General features: G+C 56.3%; 1 protein-coding gene across 1 annotated transcript; it reads left to right on the top strand.

Moving 5' to 3' along the window:
• ABCD1 (ATP binding cassette subfamily D member 1) lies at positions 1-22741 on the top strand. Its single transcript, XM_077329650.1, has 10 exons — positions 1-1235; positions 6086-6266; positions 8751-8893; positions 10802-10970; positions 12572-12666; positions 14369-14514; positions 16393-16538; positions 17577-17661; positions 17864-17989; positions 18932-22741. The coding sequence occupies exons 1-10, from the start codon at positions 315-317 to the stop codon at positions 19134-19136; spliced, it is 2217 nt and encodes a 738-aa protein (XP_077185765.1). The 5' UTR covers positions 1-314; the 3' UTR covers positions 19137-22741.
• Positions 22742-23067: the final 326 nt, after the last annotated feature.

The raw sequence follows: 23067 nt of genomic DNA, 5'->3' as shown, positions 1-23067 counted from the left end.
CCCCGCGCGCTCCAGGGGCCTCCGGCCGCTCTGTCCCCGCCCGGCGGCCGCTCCCTGCCCGTCTCTATGGCGGCCCGAGGCGCTCTCGCTGGTCCGTGGGCTGTCCCTCCCCTCCCCTCCCCTCCCCCGCAGGGCCTGGGCTGGGCCTGGCTGCAAGAGGGAGGCGGGCCTGGCCGGGCGGAGGCGCCAGGGCACTGCTGCCTCGTTGCCAGCCGGAGCCAGAGCCACAGCAGGAGCCAGAGCAGGCAGCAGGCAGCAGCAGCAGCCGCCGCAGCCACAGCAGGCGTGGGCAGGGGTCTCCCCCACCCGCCGCCATGCCCACGGCCACGGCCCGCCTGGCCGCCCGGCTGGCCCAGGGGGTGACGGCCAAGCGGGCGGCGGTGGCCCTGCTGGTGGCGGCCTACGGGGCCAAGAAGCTGTACCCGGTGCTGCGGCGGCGCTGGGCGGCCTCTGGGCTGGGGGCCGGCGGGGGGCCCGGCGAGCCCCTGGGCAAGTGGGGGGCCGGGGACGACGCCACGGCCTCGCCCCCCGGGGTGAACCGGGTCTTCTTCGTCCGGCTGCTGCGGCTCCTGCGGATGCTCTTCCCCGGGCCCCTGTGCCGGGAGACGGGGCTGCTGGCCCTGCACTCGGCCGCCCTGGCCAGCCGCACCTTCCTGTCGGTCTACGTGGCCCAGCTGGACGGGCGCCTGGCCCGCGGCATCGTGCGCAAGAACCCCCGCGACTTCACCTGGCAGCTGGTCCAGTGGCTGCTCATCGCCCTGCCCGCCACCTTCGTCAACAGCGCCATCCGCTACCTGGAGGGGCAGCTCAGCCTGGCGTTCCGGGGGCGCCTGGTGGAGCACGCCTACCGCTTCTACTTCGAGGGCCAGACCTACTACCGGGTCAGCAACATGGACGGGCGCCTCCGCAACCCGGACCAGTCCCTGACGGAGGACCTGGTGGCCTTCGCCAGCTCGGTGGCCCACCTGTACTCCAACCTCACCAAGCCGGTCCTGGACCTCGTCGTGACCTCCTACACCCTGGTCAGCTCGGCCCGCGCCAAGGGGGCCGACACCGCCTGGCCCTCCCTCATCGCCGGCCTGGTGGTCTGCGTCACCGCCAAGGTGCTGCGCTCGTGCTCGCCCAAGTTTGGCCAACTGGTGGCCGAGGAGGCCCGCCGGAAAGGGGAGCTGCGCTACATGCATTCCCGGGTCGTGGCCAACTCGGAAGAGATCGCCTTCTACGGGGGGCACAAGGTAAAGGGACCGAAACGGGGCCGAGCGGAGCTGGGATTCTCCCGTTCCGCTGGGGCCGGATAAGGGTGTTTTCGGCCTGCGTTTGGCTGCCTCCCCGGTGGGGCTAAGCCGTGAAATGGAGGCTGCCGGCTCTGTTAAGCCCCACGGCAGCCGAGACGACTCCAGACAGGGCGAGGGACGCCCGTCCTCCTTCCTTGTTTACTTCCCTTTTTTCCACTGTGTGGCCTCCTTCCTTGAAGGCACCCCTGGAGCCAGGCTGGCCTGATTTTATCTCTCTGGCTGCCTCCAGGGACTGGCCTTGACGCCCTAAATCCCTGCAGGGAAGGCTCTCTGGTCGCTGACGCTTCACCCGGCTCAGTGGCCGTCCATGTTTGCCGGAGCCTCTGGGAATCCCCGTCAGCGCGTGGCGTGGCTGTGGGGTCTGGAGAGTTGCCACCATGAATCCCCAACTCCAGAGAGCCGGTGGATGCTGGCAACAGCCGGGGAATCTAGAAGCTGGGTTGTTTTGGTGTTTCTCTGGCAGCCGGCAGGGAGGAGGCTGCAGGCAGAAAAGGGAATGCTGATATTTATCTTGACATTTGGGGGGGGGAGGAAAGGGGCAGAGAGCACACACACACACACACACACCCCGCAAGCCCTCCTGTTGCAACCCGGCTGCGTCAGGAAAAGTCCAAGGCCGGAAGCTCTCTGCCACTGGCGTCCGGCCAAAATCGAGGGTAACTCTGGGTCACGCAGAACAAAAGTTTGAGTCCAGTGGCACTTTTCAGACCAGGCGAGATTTTGCCGGCTTTCAAAGTGCTGCCAGATTCAGACTCCGTTCTGCCGCTTTGGGCTGACATGGGTGGCCCGCCTGAATCTTCTTTGAAGACTTTGTGTTCTGTCTTTTCTCGAAACCGAGATGCAGAACACAATTTGCGGGCAGGAACACCCTTCGGGGACAGATTCCCTGCATCGTAAAGCAGAACCCACGTCTGAGCACTGTTGACGTCTGGTAGGAAGTTGAACTGCATCCCCGTCTTGTCCGCGGTGGAAGAGCTCGGTTTGAATTCTGCGGCCCTCGGACTCTCTGGTCTGTTTGCAGCTGAGTTAGACAGCCCCACCCGCCCCCCGCCCTGAATTCATTGTGGGACGGCAGAACCGCAGTATCGGTCCCTCGGGAAACCCAGGGCCAGAGCCCCTGGTATTAATCTGAATCCCATGGGTTTTTTTTTCTCCACTGTATTCGGTTCTTCCGGATTCAAATCCAGTCGCACCTGATTCAAGACCCGCCGGATGATCCGGGGATAATCTTCCCAGCCTCAAGGTTCCCTTTGTCAGACGCGAATGGGAAAGGAGACCTCACAGGCCTTTTGATCCTAATCAGGTGGAGGGAGCTATAACTAAAGAAAAGGAATGGGGAAGTCATGCCCTTCCTTGCTGGGAAACTCCCTTCGACTCACAGTTCCTTGAAAAGCACCCTGGAGACTAGCTCCGGCCACCTTGGGACCTCCTGGGCACATCTAGACTGACCCGCTGAGAAGGTTGGCTTCCAGCGCAGTAGCAGAGTAATAACAAAATGCCGTTCTGACAAAGGGTGGCGCTGTAGCAGGTTCCTCAGAGCGTGTGCAGAGTCCCTTGTGGTCACATGAGGTCGAGGAGGCTGTTCACTCCTGCCCAGTTTTTAAAAGGGCCCTTTAAAACTCTCTTCCCACCTTCTGGCTAGGATAGAAGGGTGCTCAGATCTCCGTTCCCTTTGCGTCTGACAAAAGGCACTTAGGCCCCGAGAATCTTGTGCATCTCTAAGGTGCTACAGATCTATCCCCCCCTTCTGTGGATCTTGGGCCCTAAGCAGGGTCAGAGAGGGGTGGCGTCAGGAAGACAGGATAAAAGGCACGAGGGACATCCGGTTCCTACAGGACAGCCACGCTGGAAGTAGCAGGGCCGTCCCCGAGGGAGCTGACCTACGTATCCGTGTCACTGTGAGGCAATCGCTGAGCTGATCGAGGAGGGGGAAATCTTAGGGGAACACGTTAGATTGGCTGCCAAAACAAGATGGGGGGTGGTGGTGAATGCAGGATGACCCTATAGCTCCTGTTTTCTGGGAGACGTTTCCCAAGTCTCGCTTTGGCATCAACAGAGAGGTCCCAGCCTGTGGAAAGTCAAACAGGGACTAGAGTTCAGAGCTATACCGTTTCAGGCATTGAATGGGAGGCCGGACAGGGACACAACAGCTCCCTCATTATATGCGCGAAGGGGAGGAACTGAGCAAAATTAATTTGAGTTTCTTGACATAACTCTCTTATGTCCTGGGTGGCTCTTGGTCAACCAGGTCTTGTCAGATTTCAGAAGCTAAGCAGGGGGATACTTGGGTGGGAGACCACTGAGGAAGGCCTCGGTTGCTACACAGAGGAAGGGGGTGGCCAACCGTCCCCTCTTCATCTCCTGCCTTGCCCTGGACGGGCCAGGATGACTCAATCTTATACAATCTCAGAAGAGAAGAGAGGTTAGCCTTGCTTAGTATGTGGATGGGAGACCACCAAGGAAGTCCAGGGTTGCTGTGCAGAGGAAGGCAATGAAAAACCTCCTCTGTTCCTCTCCCGCCTTTACCTGGATGGCCCCGGAGGACTCATTCCCAGCTTTTGTTTAAAAAACAGGCCGTTCGGTGTAGTGGTTAGGAATGCAGACTTCTAATCTGGCATGCCGGGTTCGATTCTGCACCCCCCCCCCTACATGCAGCCAGCTGTGTGACCTTGGGCTCAACACAGCACTGATAAAGCTGTTCTGACCGAGCAGGAATATCAGGGCTCTCTCAGCCTCACCCACCCCACAGGGTGTCTGTTGTGGGGAGAGGAATGGGAAGGCGACTGTAAACCGCTTTGAGCCTCCTTCAGGTAGGGAAAAGTGGCATATAAGAACCCACTCTTCTTCTTCTAAAAAACAGGCAAAGTCTCTCTCCTCCTTCACCGAGTATTTCGGTATCAATTGTGCAGGCTGCATGTGTCCCTTTATAACTTCGCAACGAAAAGGGCAAGAGGCTTATTTACAAGAGCTGCGCGATTATCTCCCTCTGATTACGCTCCTGTATTCTGGAGGGGATAATTTGTTGTGCTCCCCCCGCCCCCACCCTTCGCTGTCTATGGGACAGCGATGTAATTCTTTGCGTCTACAAAGGCCTAGCGCTTGATTCGCACACAGTTTTCAGGAGCAAAGGGGACTTGTTCTCATCCTTTTAACAGCAGCCAGGGAAGCCTTTCCCGGTACAAACATTGCCGGAAAACGCTTTCAGACCTGCCTGGGGCCGGAGCCCTGAAACAGCTCGCTTGCTCAACACCCCCCAAGGCTCTAGTCCTCATAACCCAGCCTGGCTCTCTTTCAGCAGCAATGCGATGAAGTCTGCCGCGTTTTTGTTCTAATTGGCCTCGATCCTGGGCCCCGTGTTCAGAAAGCGAGCCAGTGGATCCAAGAGCAGGGAGAGGTTTCGCCGGCTTGGTTGGTACCGAAAGGAACCGGATCCAAACGCCGGCTAGCCTGGGACTTCTGGAACCCATCTCGTCATTCCTTAATGACGCGGCGCCTGCCTGCCTGGCGGGGACGTCTCCGAGTTCTGCAAGGGCCTTTGGGCCTGGTAGCCCTCCCTCGCGGGAGCCCCCGGGTCTGCCGGTGCGACGGCAGCAGGCTGTGAACCGGCAGACGTCCCAACATTTCCCTTATTGCAGCCGGTCCTCTCTCAGGTATTTCCAAGGGGTTTTCAAGAGATCGGTAGCCAGCCCGCCGGCATGTTGACTCATCCCTGCGTCGTTCGTGTCTTGACTTGTCGTCGAGCCGAAGCCAAGCCGGGGCAGTTCGCAAGGCGAGAGACGTCGTTCGGAAGAGGTCGGCCATTGCTCTCCTCTGTGCAAGACAGTGGGACTTCCTCAGCGGTCTCCCCTCCAAATAACCAAGGCCGACTTTGCCCATCTGCCAAGATCTGACACGATTGGGCTAGGCTGCACCACCCAATTCCGTGCCAATGTCGGGGTTCCCCATCAAGGTGCCCAGGGGCACCGCGGCCCCTGCCCGTACTTTTCCCGGTGCCCGCCTTGTGCTTTCAGAAAGGGCCAGGTGAGTGACATGCCCACTGCTGCTTCTGGCCGACTATGCAGATTTCAAAAGAGTGCCTGCCCTGAATGTTGATGAGTTCCTTGGAGACTTATGCATAAGCTCGCTCCCTGGTGTTCCGTGGAAAGCTCCGCCTCCCCGGGAAGCCATTTTGTTGCCGTGCCCACCACTCTGTGTCTGAAATCGAAAGTTGCCCACCAGCTCAAAAAGCTCGGGGAACCCTGGCCTATACCAGTTGCCGATTCTTTTTTAAAACCCTCCCCCCCCCCGATGGAGCTGTGGGGCAGGAAAATGGTCCCGCAGGGAGCAGGGAAGGGGCAAAAGCACCATAGAAGAAGTAGAAGAAGAAGAAGAGTTGGTTATTATATGCCGCTTTTCCCTACCCGAAGGAGGCTCAAAGTGGCTTACAGTCGCCTTCCCTTCCTCTCCCCACACCAGACACCCTGTGAGGTGGGTGAGACTGAGAGAGCCCTGATATCACTGCCCGGTCAGAACAGCTTTATCAGTGCTGTGACTAGCCCAAGCTCACCCAGCTGGCTGCATGTGGAGGAGAGCAGAATCGAACCCGGCATACCAGATTAGAAGCCCGCACTCCTAACCACTACACCAAACTGGCACCGGGCCCTTCCTGCCTGCAGGGCTTCCTTCACAGCTTCCCCAGGACGTCACACCGAAGCCGGTTTGCAGAAGACAGGAGAAAAGCGGGGAGAAGCCCCAGTGGTGCAGGGAAGCCCCACAGCGGGCCAAATAATAATTGTCGTGTCTCTCCGCAGGTGGAGCTGTCACTTCTGCAGAAGTGTTACCACCAGCTGGCCTCGCAGATAAACGTCCTGCTCCTGGAGAGGCTCTGGTACGTCATGCTGGAGCAGTTCCTCATGAAGTACGTGTGGAGCGCCGCTGGGCTCGTCATGGTGGCCGTCCCCATCATCACCGCCACTGGCTACTCTGAGTCGGGTGAGTCAAGGCCGCCTGGTTGCTCGGCGGTCGCTAGAGGGCAGTCTCCCGGGGGGTGGGCCGGAAACGTGGCCGGCGAAACGGGCGTTGCGAGGCAGCGGAAAGAAAGCTTCCCTGGGGGAGGCAGGAGGCTGGACTGGAGGGACCCTCAGTGGTCTGACCCAGCAGGGCTCTTCTGAGGGTCTTAGGAAGGCCTCGGCCTCTCTGCCCTGTGGCCGGCCCTGCAGAGGAACTGGCTGGCCCCTGGGTGAGACAGGAGGCTGGACTGGAGGGACCCTCCCTGGTCTGACCCAGCAGGGCTCTACTGAGGGTCTTCTCAGGGGAAGGCCTCGGCCTCTCTGCCCTGTGGCTGGCCCTGCAGAGGAACTCGCTGGCCCCTGGGTGAGACAGGAGGCTGGACTGGAGGGACCCTCCCTGGTCTGACCCAGCAGGGCTGATGTTCTTAGGAAGGCCTTGGCCTATCTGCCCTGTTGTTGGCCCTCTAGAGCAGGGGTAGTCAGCCTGTGGTCCTCCAGATGTTCATGGACTACAATTCCCATGAGCCCCTGCCAGAAAACGCTGGCAGGGGCTCATGGGAATTGTAGTCCATGAACATCTGGAGGACCACAGGCTGACTACCCCTGCTCTAGAGGAACTGATTGACCACTGTGAGAGACAGGATCCTGTATTAGATGGACCCTCCCTGGTCTGATCCAGCAGGGCTTTTCTGATGTTCTCATGAAGGCTTCGGCCTCTCTGCCCTGTTGTGGGCCCTCCAGAGGAACTGGTTGGCCCCTATGTGAGACAGGAGGCTGGACTAGATGAACTATTGGTCTGACCCAGCAAGGCCATTCTGATGCTCTTACGCCTGCTTTTGCAATCCGGGCTCCTGAGCTATCCTGCCCACTCCGGATGGTTATTTGGGAGCCTGTCGGTTTTGCTTCCACGGGTTGCCCAGCTGAAGTAGGGAGAGGTTCAGTGCAGCGTCCAGGGCCAAATCTGTCCCCAGCCAGTTCCCCTTTTGCCAAGGAAACCGAGCTGACCATGTCCACTGCTTCCTTTGGTGTCCGTGAGGCTTCTTCACCACTTTGGGGCCAAGGACTCTTTCAAAGACGTCCTCTCCTCTCTTGGGTGGGCAGCTTCAGGGTTTGAATCTCGGGAAGAGAAAGGCACGAGGGAGGCCGTTGTTACTCTTCATACAGAGGCAGAGGGAAAAGCCTTTTGCCCAGGTCATGAACCGAGTGACCAAAGTCCCTTGATAAGGGAAGCGAGCAGCCTCTGGTGCCAGGGAGGGAGAGGGCAAAGGATTGCAATACCTGCAGAAATCAGATAGTGGTTGGAGCCGGTGGCTCTCAACCTTTATCCCTTGATCAGTTCAACACACCAGGCACTTAAAAAAAAAAAAGAGAGAGAATACGGTAACTTGCTGACTAAGGGGATAGAACCTCTCCAAGCGAAATCTGGGATTTTATTTTCAGCCGTTTGGTATCAGAGGCGACAGGGAGGCACTAAAGAAGGTTCCAGTCCATAGCTTCAGGCCCTCCCTGTCGAGCGTTGGAGAGAAGGGCTTCTGGATCGGGCAAGGGAAATGGGATTTGGGGCTCTATCAAATGGAGCATCGTGGCCAGATCACTCTGCTCTGGTTCGGCCTCCCTTGGTTCGGCCTCCCTTGGTTCGGCCTCCCGTGTTCAGTTTTGGGCACCCCAGTTGAAGAGGGAGGTAGACAAACTGGAGCGTGTCCAGAGGAGGGCAACAAAGATGATGAGGGGTTTGGAGACCAAGACGTAGGAGGAAAGGTTGGGGGAGCTTGGTCTGTTTAGCCTGGAGAGGAGACGACTGAGAGGGGATCTGAGAACCATCTTCAAGTATTTAAAAGGCTGCCATATACAGGATGGAGCAGAGTTGTTCTCTCTTGCCCTGGAGGGACGGACCAGAACCAATGGGATAAAATTAATGCAAATGAAATTCAGTCTAAACCTCTGGAAGAAGTTCCTGACAGTCAGAGCGGTTCCTCAGTGGAACAGGCTTCCTCGGGAGGTGGTGGGTTCTCCATCTTTGGGGATTTTTAAACAGAGGCTGGAGAGCCATCTGACGGAGAGGCTGATTCTGGGAAGATTCAAGGGGGTGGCAGGTGACAGTGGAGGAGCAATAGGATTGTGAAGTAAACCTCTGAATCCCAAGGGTAGGAGGCAACATCAGGGGAAGAAGGCCTTGGCCTCTGTGTCCTGTTGCTGGTCCTCCAGGGGAACTGGTTGGCCGCTGTTAGTAACAGATGCTGCGCTAGATGGACCCCTGGTCTGACCCAGCTGGGCTGTTCTGATGTTCTCATGAAGGCCTCGGCCTCTCTGCCCTGTTCTTGGTCCTCCAAAGGAACTGGTTAACCACTGCATGAGGCAGGATGCTGGACTAGATGGCCCCTCATTGGTCAGATCCCAGTTTTCTCTTGAGGTTCTCCATGCAGATGGTGCTCCCGACACCCATCTCAGTCCCCTTCCTTGTCCCCAGATACGGAGGAGGTGAAACAGGCGGCGCAGGAGATGGAAGAGAAGGAGCTGGTGAGCATGAGGACTGAGGCCTTCACCACCGCCCGGAGCCTGCTGAACGCAGCGGCTGATGCCACCGAGAGAGTCATCTCCTCCTACAAAGAGGTGCGGAAGCTGCGGGGACGGCTGCTTTGACTTGGGAGGGATTGGGGTCGGGGAAGGGGAAGGGGAGGATTGTGGGGAAAGTGGCCTACGCCCAGTTAGGTCTAGTTTCTCATCCCAGACAAGCTGGGAGGAGAACGTCCTTCTGTCAGGATCCCCTCGGTTCTGCCCTCTCACACATAGAATCATAGAATCCTAGAATCATAGAGTTGGAAGGGGCCATACAGGCCATCTAGTCATAGAATCCTAGAATCATAGAGTTGGAAGGGGCCATACAGGCCATCTAGTCATAGAATCCTAGAATCATAGAGTTGGAAGGGGCCATACAGGCCATCTAGTCATAGAATCCTAGAATCATAGAGTTGGAAGGGGCCATACAGGCCATCTAGTCCAACCCCCTGCTCAACGCAGGATCAGCCCAAAGCGTCCTAAAGCATCCAAGAAAATGTGTACCCAACCCTTTGCTTGAAGACTGCCAGTGAGGGGGAGCTCCCCACCTCCTTAGGCAGCCTATTCCACTGCTGAACACACAATTCTGTCTTCTACTTTTCCTGGACCTGTGACCTCTGGACCGCCGAAAGGAAAGGCTCCTTTCCTCAGCAAGCCATTGGAATTTGCTGGCAGGGGATGTGTTGATGACCACAGGAATAGACAGCTTTAAAGGGGGATTGGATGGCTACCAGCCACAGGGACTAAAGGGAACCTCCATGTCCAGAGGCAGTCAACCTTGGAACACCAGCGGCAGGCAACAACATTGGGGGAAGACCTCAGCTTTTCTGCCCTGCTGTTGGCCCTCCAGAGGAACCGGTTGGCCCCTGTGTGAGATGGGAGGCTAGACTGGATGGACCCCTGGTCTGACCCAGCAGGGATCTTCTGATGTTCTTATGAAGGCCTCAGCCTCTCTGCCCTGTTGTTGGCCTTCTAGAGGAACTGGTCAGCCACTGTATGAGACGAGATGCTGGACTGGATGGACCACTGGCCTGATCCAGCAGGGCTCTTGTCTGCCAGTTCAGGAGGCTGGTTTTGACCCATAGTGGCCTAACCTGCTTGTGGGCACCTACGCTTGGGAGTCAGTCTTGTAAAAACCGGCAACTCCCCTGAATAAACCACCAACAGGGTCAGGTTGTCAGTTCCGTCCCATCACACACTCTCAAGGGCAAATCCACAGTATACAGAGAGCCAGCATGATGGAGTGAGAAATTCAGACTAGGATCTGGGAGTTTCAAGTCCCCACTCTGCTGTGGCAGGGTCCTGGGTAGCTTTGAGCCATGCACTAACAGCTACCGCCTACCTCACCAGGTTGTTGTGAGCATAAAAGGGAAGGTAGAGGATGTTGTGAGCCACTGTGCGTCCCCATTGAGGAGTAAACTGGGGTGTAAATCATGTAAACAGTTACTGCTTCTATACACCTTTTGAAATGACGTTGTTAGGGTTTCCTCAAATAATTCTGGGAATCGTAGTTTGAAAACTACGCAAAGAAATTCCGTCTAAACCTCCGGAAGAAGTTCCTGACAGTCAGAGCGGTTCCTCAGTAGAACAGGCTTCCTCGGGAGGTGATGTGTTCTCCATCTTTGGAGATTTTTAAACAGAGGCTGGATAGCCATCTACAGAGAGGCTGATTCTGTGAAAGCTTAAGGGGGGTGGCAGGTGACAGTGGATGAGCGAGAGGGATGTGAGTGTCCGGCACAGTGCAGGGGGTTGGACTAGATGACCCAGCAGGTCCCTTCCAACTCTTTCTATGATTCTATGAAAACAGCCTTTCTTATAACTGTGCTTCTGCGCTAAATCCTACAAGCGTGAAATCCAGGCCGAACCTTCCCATGCTCCATAGCCAAAGACCAGGCAAGACACCTTCCCGATCCCCCCCCACCCCCCAGCACTCAAATGTTCATTCGGTCTTCTGCCCACCAGGTGACGGAGCTGGCAGGATACACGGCCCGCGTCTATGCCATGTTCCAGGTCTTCAAGGACGTCAAGCGCTGCAACTTCCGGCGTCCTGGAGAGCTGGAGGACAAGGCGCCTCAAGCCGGGGCGGTGATGAAGCACGGCGTGCGAGTGGAGGGGCCGCTCCAGATCAAAGGTGAGGTCCTGGGCCTGGGTTCGAGAGCAGCTCCAGAAGGCACCTGCTCAGCCCTGTATCTCCTGCTGGTCTGTAGTTTGGAACGGGCTGTGGGACCCCGCAAGAACAACACGGAAGTGCAACAAGTTCCGTCCAACTCAGCGGGACGCTAACGTCACTGAGGTGCGGAATAGGCTTCCCAACCTCCAGGCAGCACCCAAAGATCAGGAATAGGCTGCCTAAGGAGGTGGTGAGCTCCCCCTCACTGGCAGTCTTCAAGCAAAGGTTGGATACACACTTTTCTTGGATGCTTTAGGATGCTTAGGGCTGATCCTGCGTTGAGCAGGGGGTGGGACTAGATGGCCTGTATGGCCCCTTCCAACTCTATGATTCTATGATTCTATGATCACCTGCTATTCCCTTTGGCTTCCTGATGACCAAGCTCATTTCCAGTGGAGACAATATTGCACGTTTGCCCAGGTTGAACCTTAAGATTATGGACCATCACTTGCTCCACAGGCGATCAAGGTGGGTTTGGTATGTGAAACTTAACTCTATCCGCTTCAACATGCCCTCCCTCCTCAAAATCTGCCTAGATAACTGCCGTGGCAGAGAGGGGGGTGGAGCCAGGAAACAGGCATATCCGGGAGGGAAGGGACAGGCCTTTCTGCAAGGGATCATGGGGCACTTAGGGATTCAACCAAAATGACATCCACTTTCCAGTCTACACTGATCAGTGTAGCAACTTTGGAAAGCAGATTTTATGGTTTACCATAGAGGTTACCATAGAGGTTCAGAGAAACTCAGGTCCTAGAGTGGCCTCATGTTTCTTCTGAGTTCCATCTCCCCCTCCTCACCTCTGCCCTACCCAGGCCCCGCCTTCAGATCTCCAGGACTATCCCAAGCTGCTTTTGGTAACCCTACTCCCAATTACAGAGGAGAGGCAGGCTGCTAATTGCTCTTTCGTCTCAACGAGGCTTACATAACGCTACCTGGTCATGCGGGGAGGCAAGCGCGTTAATTGACATTCTCAGCCTCCGAGGAACCCAAAGTTCGCTCTGCTTTTCAAGTCTGCCTGTCAACGGCAGTCTGCATTCTTTCGCTTGGCAAACCCCGGTTGTTTCTCGTTCTCCCAGGGTCCAAGCTGGGAGACAGGCAAACCACGGGTGGCTCGTGCTTTAAGGTTCTCTTCCCTCCCCACCCCAACCCCCAGCTCTCAAATTTTAAAATTCACTCCCAGCCCTGCAGCCGTAGCCGCATCCGGAGGCAGCCTAGCGGCCCTGATCTCAGTTTGCCAGGCCCGAGATGCAATAACAAACCGCGGTTAACAAGCACCGTGTTTAGCCAATCTACTTGGGACTACGGTGAGGCCACACGCCCTGCCCAGAATCCCCCGCAGAAGCGGAAGAATTTTGCAAAACGCGTTTCGATGGGTCAGTAATAGCCATACAATCCTGAATTGCCAGCTCGTTGCAAGTCAAGGAAAGCAGCTGTGAACTGAGCCCTAGAAAGAGAGATGATTGGGGCAAAGGAGACATCCTTCCCATCGAGAGAACAAGCACAGTTTTCATTGGCCGTATTGAACGCCCGGCCTCTGCTTTCCCTCCCCTTCCTGTCCGCAGGGCGTGTGGTGGATGTTGAACAAGGGATCATCTGCGAAAACATCCCCATCATCACCCCCACGGGAGACGTGGTGGTCAGCAGCCTCAACATCCGGGTGAGTCCTCAGGGGTCGGAGAGAAGAAACAGCAGAGGCTCCCTCAGACCAGGAAAACCACAGTGCAAAACACACTGCCGGAAGCTCAGGGAAATCTGCTGTCAGGGCTCCCTGCCCTGTGACCTAGAAGCACATCCCTAGAGCTGCAGAGGGGCAGGGAGCGGTCTGCGGTGGGTCACGGCAAACGGATAACACGCGGCTCGTCCTTTCGAAAAGGCCACGGTCGCTAAGCAGCAGGGAAATTCGAGTTTTCGACACACTTTGCTGAAATAGGCAGGAGAGGAAACCTATGTGTGTGCACAGGAGGGGGCTGGTGTCGGTCAGTGAGCATGTTAAACTCAGGGGCAGCATAGAGCCCGCAGCCTCTTGTGCCCGCCCACTTTTGGAAATGGGCGGGACCACGTGTGGCTTTTGCCCTGCAATGATTCTGATTGGCCATTGAAGAACTGCAGGGAATTGTACCCTGCTTTTCACTTAACTGAAGGAGTCTCAAAGCGGTTTGCAATGGCCTTTCCCTTCCTCTCCCCACAACGGACACCCTGTAAGGTTGGTGGGAGCTGCTGTGTGGGAACAGCTCTCAGAGAACCGTGACCAGCCCGAGGTCACCCAGCTGGCTGCATGTGGAGCAGCAGGGAAATGAAACCCAGTTCTCCAGATTAGAGGTCGTCGCTCTTAACCACGACACTGCACTGGCTATCAAATCTCAAACTGGAGATCGGGTTGACCGCAGGGATATTTTATAACTTGGTTTGCAGCAACTGCCACTACAGCTCAAATGCTGACCGAAGATCACCATTATTGTGACTGGCCCCGCCTACCTCAGCGGCCATTTTCTGGCAGCCATTTTGTGCCTGTGCCCACCAGGCTGTGTTAGAATTCCAGAATGCCCACAGGCTCAAAAAAGTTGGGGACTTGGCATGGTGTAATTGCTAAAGAGGGGCAGGCTGGAGAATCTGGTTTGATTCCCCACTCCCCTGCATGCAGCCAGCTGGGTGACCTTGGGCCAGTCACAGTTCTCTCAGAGCTGTTCTCACAGAGCTCCCTCAGGCCCACTAACCTCACAGGGTGTCTGCTGCGGGGAGGGGAGGGGAAGGGAAGGTGATCGTAAGCCACTCTGAGACTCCTTTGGATAGAGAAAACCGGGGTATTAAAAAACAGCTCTTCTTCTTCCCGTGCTATTAGCAACAGATTTGCATTCTGCACATGCTCTGTTGATGATTGCATCTGAATCCAGATTCAGAAGGGAGCAGGAATGGAGGGAGGGGCTGGGCTGGGCGAGTCATTTGCGGGTTGGAATTCAGAGAAACAGGAGATACGGGGCATGCCAAGCCGGATCGAGAGTCCCTGCCATTGCTGACTCTGCTTGTTTCAAGGTTATGTGGGAGAGGCCGGAGGGGGGGGGGGTCTGATAAGGCCTCGCTGGCTGCCAGTTATCTTTTGTGCAGAAGAGTTCAGGGGGAAAATATCTCCCTGGGAATCCAGCCGGAACGCAGGAACAAGTTGGGAGAGATAACGCATCTCTGACATGGCTCAGCAGAGCCCCAGAAGAGCGGAGGGTCCCGGCAGGTCGCCAGACCCCCTGGCCGACACCAATCAGACTTATTCAGGCTTTGGGGGGACAAGGGGCTCGATCGAGGGGAGGAGTCATAAGAGTCCAGGTAAAGGCCAGCTCTTGGTTTCTGCTCCCTGCTGCCCCCTGCAGGTCGAGGAGGGCATGCACTTGCTGATCACCGGCCCCAACGGCTGCGGGAAGAGCTCCCTGTTCCGGATCCTGGGGGGGCTGTGGCCGACCTACGAAGGCGTCCTCTACAAGCCGCCCCCCCACCGCATGTTCTACATCCCCCAGAGGTACAGTGTGGGGCCGGGGTTCGGGGGTTTCGCGAGAAAAGGAAGGTAAAAGCACAGTTCTCTTGGAACGACCTCCCCGCGACAGGGATCGACTCCCCTGGAGAAAACAGCAGCTCCGGAGGGTGGGCCTTATGCCAACACGTCCCAGCTGAGGCTCCTCCCCTCTCTAAACTCCTCCCTCCACAGGCTCCACCCACAAACCACCAGGAATACCACAACCCAGAGCTAGTTCGGTTCTCAGCTCCGCACGTGCAGTTGGGGGCCGAGGTTCCAGGCCCCATGTAGGTTTCAATCTTCTGAAGTTCGGGAGACCTCAAGAAGCAGAGATGGGATCCCACAGCGGCTGTCATGTTGCCCAGTGGTTCAGCTGCATACTAACAGCCTGCCCTGCAGAGTTGTTGTGAGGGTAAAAAGGTCGGGAGAGAAGCAGAGTATAAATCTCTATATATTTTGTGGACCTTGACTGGATAGAAGGCTTGTTGTAGAGGTTAGGAGTGGCAGCTTCTAATCTGGAGAACCGGGTTTTATTCCCTGCTCATCTACATGCAGTCAGCTGGGTCACCTTGGCCTAGTCACAGTCCTCTTAGAGCTGTTCTCACAGAGCAGTTCTCTCAGGGCTCTCTCAGCCCCACCTACCTCACAGTCTGTCATGAAGAGTGGAAGGCGATTTTAAGGTGCTTTGAGACTCCTTCTGGTAGTGAAAAGCGAGGTATAGAAACCAACTTCTTTTAAAAACATTTCCGACCAATCAATCAATCTATAGAGTGGATTTAATAACAGGCATCTACCACATGGTGGGGATGTTTGTGTGTATTAAGAGAATGTGTGCAAAAATACGCCCTTCTCCCCACTGTTCATCCTAGAAATGGATTCTAAGATTAAAATGTAGGGGAAAAAGGGGGGTAAATATTTTTAAAAGGAGGAGATAAAAGATATCAGTATAATTTTCGAGTTTCTCGCTGACTACGACATATACAATTACCAGTTATTCCAAGATTATAACGAGATTACTTACTTAGTCTTGTTGTTGTTATGTGCGAAGTCGTGTCCGACCCATCGCGACCCCATGGACAATGATCCTCCAGGCCTTCCTGTCCTCTACCATTCCCCGGAGTCCATTTAAGTTTGCACCTACTGCTTCAGTGACTCCATCCATCCACCTCATTCTCTGTCGTCCCCTTCTTCTTTTGCCCTCGATCTCTCCCAGCATTAGGCTCTTCTCCAGGGAGTCCTTCCTTCTCATGAGGTGGCCAAAATATTTGAGTTTCATCTTCAGGATCTGGCCTTCTAAAGAGCAGTCAGGGCTGATCTCCTCTAGGACTGACTGGTTTGTTCGCCTTGCAGTCCAAGGGACTCGCAAGAGTCTTCTCCAGCACCAGAGTTCAAAAGCCTCAATTCTTTGACGCTCGGCCTTCCTTATGGTCCAACTTTCGCAGCCATACATTGCAAGCAGCCATACATTGCAATACTTAGTCTTAAATTGCTACAAATTTTTAAAAAGCTCCTTACTTTTCTGTTCTTTGTCAAATTCCCCTGCTTAGTCCTCAAAACCACCAATCCTCTCTTCCTTCTCTCTTCCCTTTCACGCAAAAAGCCAACAAAGGGGTTTCCAGTTAGCAATTAATATAGTTATTGGTTTTTCCTCTAATCAAAGAAGTCTAACCACATGGCAAACTCCAGCATCTTTCTTCTTTTTCTGAACTCTTATCCTTTAGTTTTAAAATTCCTAATAAAAATATCCTTTTTTAAAAAAAGAGAAAGAAACACATTCCAGGTTTCGTCTTGTTTGACCGGGGCTCGAACCAGCAGTGAGAGAGCCTTTGAGACCTTAGAAATCTAAGGCAATATCCTTACTGGCCTGTTTTTATTCCTGCGCAGGCCGTACATGTCCGTGGGGACCCTGCGAGACCAGGTCATCTACCCCGACACCATGGAAGACATGGCCCAGAAAGGCCAGACAACGGCGGACCTGGAGCGGATCTTGGATATCGTCCACCTCAACTACCTTGTGCAGCGAGAAGGAGGTGGGCGCAGGGGAGATGGAGAGTTGGCATCGGGAACACAGAGGGGAAATTCACTCTTGGACATGCTTTAAAAGCCAGTTTGGTGTCGTGGTTGGGAGTGCGGACTTCTAATCTGGCATGCCGGGTTCGATTCTGCACTCCCCCACATGCAACCAGCTGGGTGACCTTGGGCTCGCCATGGCACTGATGAAACTGTTCTGACCGAGCAGCGATATCAGGGCTCTCTCAGCCTCACCCACCTCACAGGGTGTCTGTTGTGGGGAGAGGAAAGGGAAGGCGACTGTAAGCCGCTTTGGGACTCCTTCGGGTAGGGAAAAGCGGCATATAAGAACCAACTCTTCTTCTAAAAATAAGACAGTATGGGGAAGGAAACAGGCAAAATACGGTTTCTTAACCCTACAGTGGGGCCTAGAGATCTCCCAGTGCATGAGCCAATCTCCAGTTGAAAAGACCAATAAAATTGGTGGCTGTTTAGGAGCTTTTGTGAGCCACTGTTCACTTCTCCAGATACCTGGTAGAAGAGAGCAGGACCATTTTGGTCCTGGCCCCTACCAGGTGGAACAAGCTATAATCTAGTAACACCTGCATTGGCCCCCTATAGCTACACCCCCCCCCCTGCCCCCGAAACAAGAATGCTGATTATTGTTTGGCAACGGAACGTTAAAGCAATGTTTATTTGGTTTTATTATTAATTAATTGCATTCATTGCTTGATGGTGTTAACTCTCTGCAATCTGTCTTATGTTGTTAACCGCCCCTAGCCAGCTTTCAGGAGGGGCGGGATATACATTTAATGCTAAAATAACATTTTAAAAGAGGTCATTTTCCCCGGAGAAAAGGGCTGCTTTGGAGGGCAGACTCCGGGGCATTATAATCCACTGAGGCCCCGCCCCAAGCCCCGCCCTCTCCAAGCCCCGCCCCTGACTCCCCCCCCCCCCGGAATTCCCCAGCCTAGACTTGTCAGAAGCGAGGAGGAGGTGCATGCTGTCACCAAGGCAACCCATGACGCTTCTTCTCTTCCTGGTGGTGGGGGGGCCAGGCTGGGACGCCGTCAGTGATTGGAAGGACGTGCTGTCAGGTGGCGAGAAGCAGCGAATGGGGATGGCCCGGATGTTCTACCACAGGTGAGCCCTGATGTGGAAGGGCGGTCACCCCCGTTCACCCACATTCCCTCGGTCTCGTTCCCTCTCGGACTTCGGTGTCTCCTGCCGTGTCCCCCGTGCACTGTTAAGGGCGAGGTGGCCCGCCTTTCCGGGGTGGCGTAAGGGTTGCGAGGCGTGCAAACCAGTCCGGGCTCACCCCCCTGGGCCTGCACTTCTCCCCCAGGCCGAAGTACGCGCTCTTGGACGAATGCACCAGCGCCGTCAGCATCGACGTCGAGGGCAAGATCTTCCAGGCCGCAAAGGATGCTGGGATAGCTCTGCTCTCCATCACCCACCGGCCTTCCTTGTGGTACGTGCCGCACTTTCCTTTTTCTTTCCTCCCGGTTCAAGGCAGCCCACAGTCATGGATGCCGACGGGGCACCGCGTCGGCCTGAAGCAGCGGAGCAAATTTTGAGTTCCGGACTCAGATTTTGTTCTGCTTTCCGCGACGGTTCACGGTGTTTTTCCGTCCCGGGAGTGGAAGCTGCCGTTCCCCTCCGTGGCCAGCAGGTGGCCCCGTCTTGAGGGGGTCTCCTGGCTTTGGCCGGACAAGGACCCCAAAGGAGAGGGTGGGCTGCAGGGGGGTGAGCATCGCTTGAAATAACCACGCTCCACGCAGTACAGGATTGTGCGTCCTTTGATAGGCGAGGCTTTGCGGCGAGAACATCGGGGCGAATCGGCCCCCTCCCCCACCACTCCGCAACCTCTCGGCCAGTCCCTGGCTGCCGTCCCAAGCCAGGGAGTCATGTCCCCTACAGGAAGCCGCGTGGGCGGGTGGAGGAGGGGGAGATCGCGCCCGTCCCCGAGAGACTGAGGCCGGCTTTGTTCTCGGCTCCCCAGCGCCCGAGACTGCCTGAGTCAAAGATCCATCGTTCCAACCCCGTCCGCACACAAGGGCCGGGCCGGGTGGCGTTGAGATGTCATGGGGTGGGGGCTCGTGTTCGAAGGGAGACCCTCCATCCTTCCCCTGCTCGTCCACGCCCTCCATCGGCCTGTGCCTCCTTAAGCCTGACAAGCTCCCTCACCTGCTGTACTTGAACCCCTTTACCTGGACAGTGCTGACCAGTGAATTCACCTGGGATCCCGGCTTCCTTTGCCCCTCCCCAAATGCCCTTCCTCGGTGACTCATGGCAGCTGCAGGCTTGGCACAGACCGGGGAAAGGCGAGGAACGCGGGCGAGGGTCAGCTGCAGGGCCTTGGATGTGTGGATACGGGGCCTGATCCAAGGGGGGTCTCCTCTCTCTCCTCCAGGAAGTACCACACGCACCTCCTGCAGTTCGACGGGGAGGGCGGCTGGCATTTCGAGAAGCTGGACCCGGCCGCCCGCCTCTCCCTCCGGGAGGAGAAGCAGCGCCTGGAGCAGCAGCTGGCCGGCGTCCCCAAAATGCAGCATCGTTTCAGCGAACTCTGCCAGATCCTGGGCGAAGGCAGCGCCTCCAAAGCGGGACAGGTCTGAGGTGTGGGCGCAGCTCCAGAGCATCCCCTCCCCGACCTGGCTCGGTCCCCAGCTCGAGACGGGGGGCCCGGGACCCCGTGTTGAGGAGCCACGCGGGAGGGGCTAGCGTCTTTCCCGGCTGAGAAACGAGGGGCCGCAGCCCCCCAGCCGGGCTCCCCCTGGATCCTGACCCCCGTTTCCCACGTGGTTGTAGTCTGCTCAGGCCGGAGCTGGAAGGCATGAAGCACCCGGCCCGTCACGTCAAAACGTTTCCGGAGTCGGAGCAGAGGAGAACTCCCGTGCTCCGTAGTGCCTGAAGGTCCCGAGGAAGTAACCCCAAGCTCCGTAGCCGGGGAACTCGTGTGAATCACCCTGCTTCACTGCCAGCCCCTGTCCCGTAGGTAGACAGGTAATTCTAATGTCCACTGGTGTTATTTGTGGTGAGGTCGAGCTTCCGGCGGCTGCCCCTCTCCACTCCGGAGGCCCCCGGGCCCCGGCCGGACCAAGCTGCCTTCTTTTTCACGACCGCCCGCACAATATTTGATATGAATCGAAGCCGCAAACGTAGCATCCCCCCCCCCTCCCCGCAGGTGCCATGGAATTCCTCGTTTCGGTCACACCCCAAAGCCACGTAGCCAGTTGGAGAAATTTGGGGGTGCCAGGTAGCGCTTTGGGAAGCCAGCAGCCGAGGTGACAGGCGGAGAGGCCCACTGTGGGCTAGGCTCATTGATTTCAGCCGTCTTTGGGACAGCCCCCACGGGGAGGGGGTCCTCAGAAGCCTTTGAGAGCCAAAAGATGGTAAACAAGCTTTGTTGCCAGTCTTTTTGTGGCATATCAGGCCTCTTGGCATATTGGCTTTGCTGGGCACCCCGCAACAGCCAATCAGCGTGTCTGAAAACCACATCCTTCAAAGCAGGGTGACAAAACTGTGGCTCTCCAGATGTCCATGGACTACAATTCCCATGGGCCTCTGCCGGCGTGGACTACAATTCCCACCAGCCTCTGCCATGCTGGCAGGGGCTTATGGGAACTGTAGTCCTCGGACATCTGGAGCGCCACCGTTTGGCCACCCGTCTCTAAACTGACGTCCAGGGGTCTCACAGGATTTGTTTCAGGGCCTGCCCGTACATTTGCACAGGGGGATTTCCTTGGCGACGAAGCTGTGAAAAAAGATTTCTTTTCAGGGTAGATGTTTTTGGAAACTCCTTTTCCTGGCCAATTTTGCACAGGGGCTTTTGCACAGGGGCTCTCGAGAATATAAATTCTGGCCTGTGTGGTTTCTCGTCCCCGACCACCTTGGTCTCCGGGCCGGCATCTTTGGCCGGGCCGGACTCCCACGCCAAAATAATGACAGCAGTGACCACACAAGAACACGTCTTTTGACAACGTTTGTGTCTGTCAGCGGTTCAGCATCCGTGGGCACCGTGGGGCACAGGGGCGGGCAAACGGCGGCCCTCCAGGTGTCCATGGACTACAATTCCCATGAGCCCCTGCCAGCAAATGCTGGCAGGGGCTCATGGGAATTGTAGTCCATGGACATCTGGAGGGCCGCCGTTTGCCCACCCCTGAAGCGGGGTCCCGGAAGACTCTTGCTTCATTTTGTCTACCAAATTCCAGGAGGGTCCCCCTCCGTCCCGGCCAAGAGGCCTTGCCAGCAGAGGTGCAGCGGTGTAACCTGGCCGCCAAAGAGAGCCGGAAATGACCAAGTCTTAACGCTGCATCTTTTTAGCTCTTGCTGCTAACTTGCTAAATCTCCTTGCGGTGAGGAGGGCCGGCGAACGGGGCAGCCCCGGTCGCTCTTCCAAGGTTGGGGAGAGACGCTTGCTCGTTCACTCTTTTTAGGCCAGTGTTTTGCTGTACGTAGATGCTCTTGTTGGAAGGGGGGGGGAGCTGTTATTTCAGTAGACTCGTGGAGTTTTCTCTTTAGAAGCGAAGAAGAAGGAGGAGGGAGTGTCCTGCTGCTAGTTTTGCCCCCCGGTGAAAGAACAGTGCTCCACAAAGTGTTTTGACGCTCGAAGTTTCTCTTAGCCATAGCCGTTCCAGTTGTTTAAATCCCAAGATGCCACCTTTGGGGCTTTGTCCCAAGCCAGGCCCCGATTCTGCGCCCCAATGCGTCGTCCTCCTCTCCTCTTTTGCACAGGTATGCCTTTCTGCTCCCTGGGGAGGCTAAAACCACTTTAAAAAGAGCTGCCCGTGACTCAAAATACTGCCGATCCTGCAGAATCGAGTCGCAGCTGGGGGTTTCCCTTAGAGCAGGGGTAGTCAACCTGTGGTCCTCCAGATGTTAATGGACTACAATTCCCATGAGCCCCTGCCAGCAAATGAACCTCTGGAGGACCACAGATTGACTACCCCTGCGAGCACCCAGCCCCACGGGGACCTGGGGCTCAGCCTCCGCCTGCCCTCCGGAGCTAAAGGGCCCGTCCTCCCCTCCCGCTGGTTTCTCTGGAAAGGAGGGAGGGACACTGGGCTCCCAGCCATGAGCAAACTGCTCCTTCTCGTCCAGGGTCTGGTGAAATCTCCCTCTCTCCTTGCTCCTCTCCCCCCTACGTCCTCCACGCCTCCCTCGGCCCGCTGACCCACACCTGACACTTTCTCCGCTGCTCAGGATAGCTACGGAGGTCCCGATCCGGCTGCCGTGCACACGCCAAAGGACCCTTCCTGCCAGAGCCACGGCTTTGGCGGCCAGTCCACTCAGGGGATTTGTGATCTGGCAAGCTGGGCTTTCCTCTCCAAGCCAACCCCTCCCCCTGTGGTGTTCTGAGGAGCACAGAATTGGGTCTCCAGCCAATTTGGCCGGGGTGGAGGGAGAGGGGGGCCTTCCCGATCTCTCTCCTAGCCCACCTTCCCAGGCTGCTTCACTTGGGCTGGATCCACCCACTTTGGAGAAAGCGAGGAAGGTTAAGAGTGAACAGGAAGAGCACAGCTGAGGGTCACACCATTCTTTTTTAAAAATCTGAGCTTTCCAGAAAGGATGCTCCAGCCCTACACCTTCATGGGCCAGCTTCTGCTTGCAAGGAAGCGTTCAGCGTGGGCAGAGGCCGTCCCCTCCCCGTAGCCTGGGATGGAGCAGCCTGTTCCTCCACCTCGCCCCGCTACGTCCTTTGCGGAGACAGGAGAAACGTCCACCAGCTGCTGGCTCTCCCCGCCACCCTGGAGAAGAACAGCTAGCAGCTCAGGGCTCCTGTTCTCTCCTTCTCCTCCCCCCCCCCCCCAGCGCTTCCCACTGTTAAGAGTTGCTCATTTCTATCGGTGCTGTGTCTGTTCTCCGTGAGTTCCGTAAAGGTGTTTTCCAAAAGAGGGTTCTCGCCCATCTCCGAATCCTGCCGTCCGCTGTCCGCCAGCAAGCACAAAAATGCCATTCGATGGAGGACAGGCCCTCGAGCCTGGGTCAAAATAAAAGTTTCTTCCAATGGAACGAGGCGATTCCCATCTGCCTGTCCCGGTGCCAGATATTTTATAAACTATGCAAACAAAGGCTCTTTTTTCTCTGCTGTTTCGGACGTGCGAAATGTCCACCCGATCTGTCCCCCACCCCTCGTTCCCCTGTATTGTCAGAGTGCCTTATATGCCGCGGAAGCCGGCTCTGTTCCAATGACGATAATAAAATATTATGGGTAACAAAACAGCTGTCTGATTCAGAATTCCCGTGAACGGCACGCGGGATACAAAGTGGAGTAGGGGGGGGGCTCGGATTTGGGATAGCCGTCCCCGACCTTTTTCGGAGTCGGAGCACCTTTCGAATTCTGACAGAGTGTGCTGGTCAGAGCCATAAAATGGCCACCACAAAATGGCTGCCTGTGCTCGGCATGCAGAAGGTCCCAGGTTCAATCTCCGGCATCTCCAGTTAGAAGGATCAGGCAGGAGGGGATGGGAAAGACCTTGGCCTGAGACCCTGGCTCAGTGGCAGAGCCTCTGCTTGGCAGGCAGGAGGTCCCAGGTTCAATCCCTG

The sequence above is a fragment of the Paroedura picta genome, chromosome 3 (genome assembly GCF_049243985.1).
Source record: "Paroedura picta isolate Pp20150507F chromosome 3, Ppicta_v3.0, whole genome shotgun sequence".
NCBI lineage: Eukaryota > Metazoa > Chordata > Lepidosauria > Squamata > Gekkonidae > Paroedura > Paroedura picta.
The sequence above is the reverse complement of the archived record's forward strand: the minus strand, read 5'-3'. Positions and strand labels throughout refer to the sequence as shown.

Coding starts and splice junctions, on each gene's coding strand:
- ABCD1 (XM_077329650.1), top strand. CDS start 315: ATGCCCACGGCCACGGCCCGCCTGGCCGCCCGGCTGGCCCAGGGGGTG. Junction 10,971..12,571: donor GGGGCCGCTCCAGATCAAAG/GTGAGGTCCTGG, acceptor TCCTGTCCGCAG/GGCGTGTGGTGGATGTTGAA. Junction 16,539..17,576: donor CCTTGTGCAGCGAGAAGGAG/GTGGGCGCAGGG, acceptor TGGGGGGGCCAG/GCTGGGACGCCGTCAGTGAT.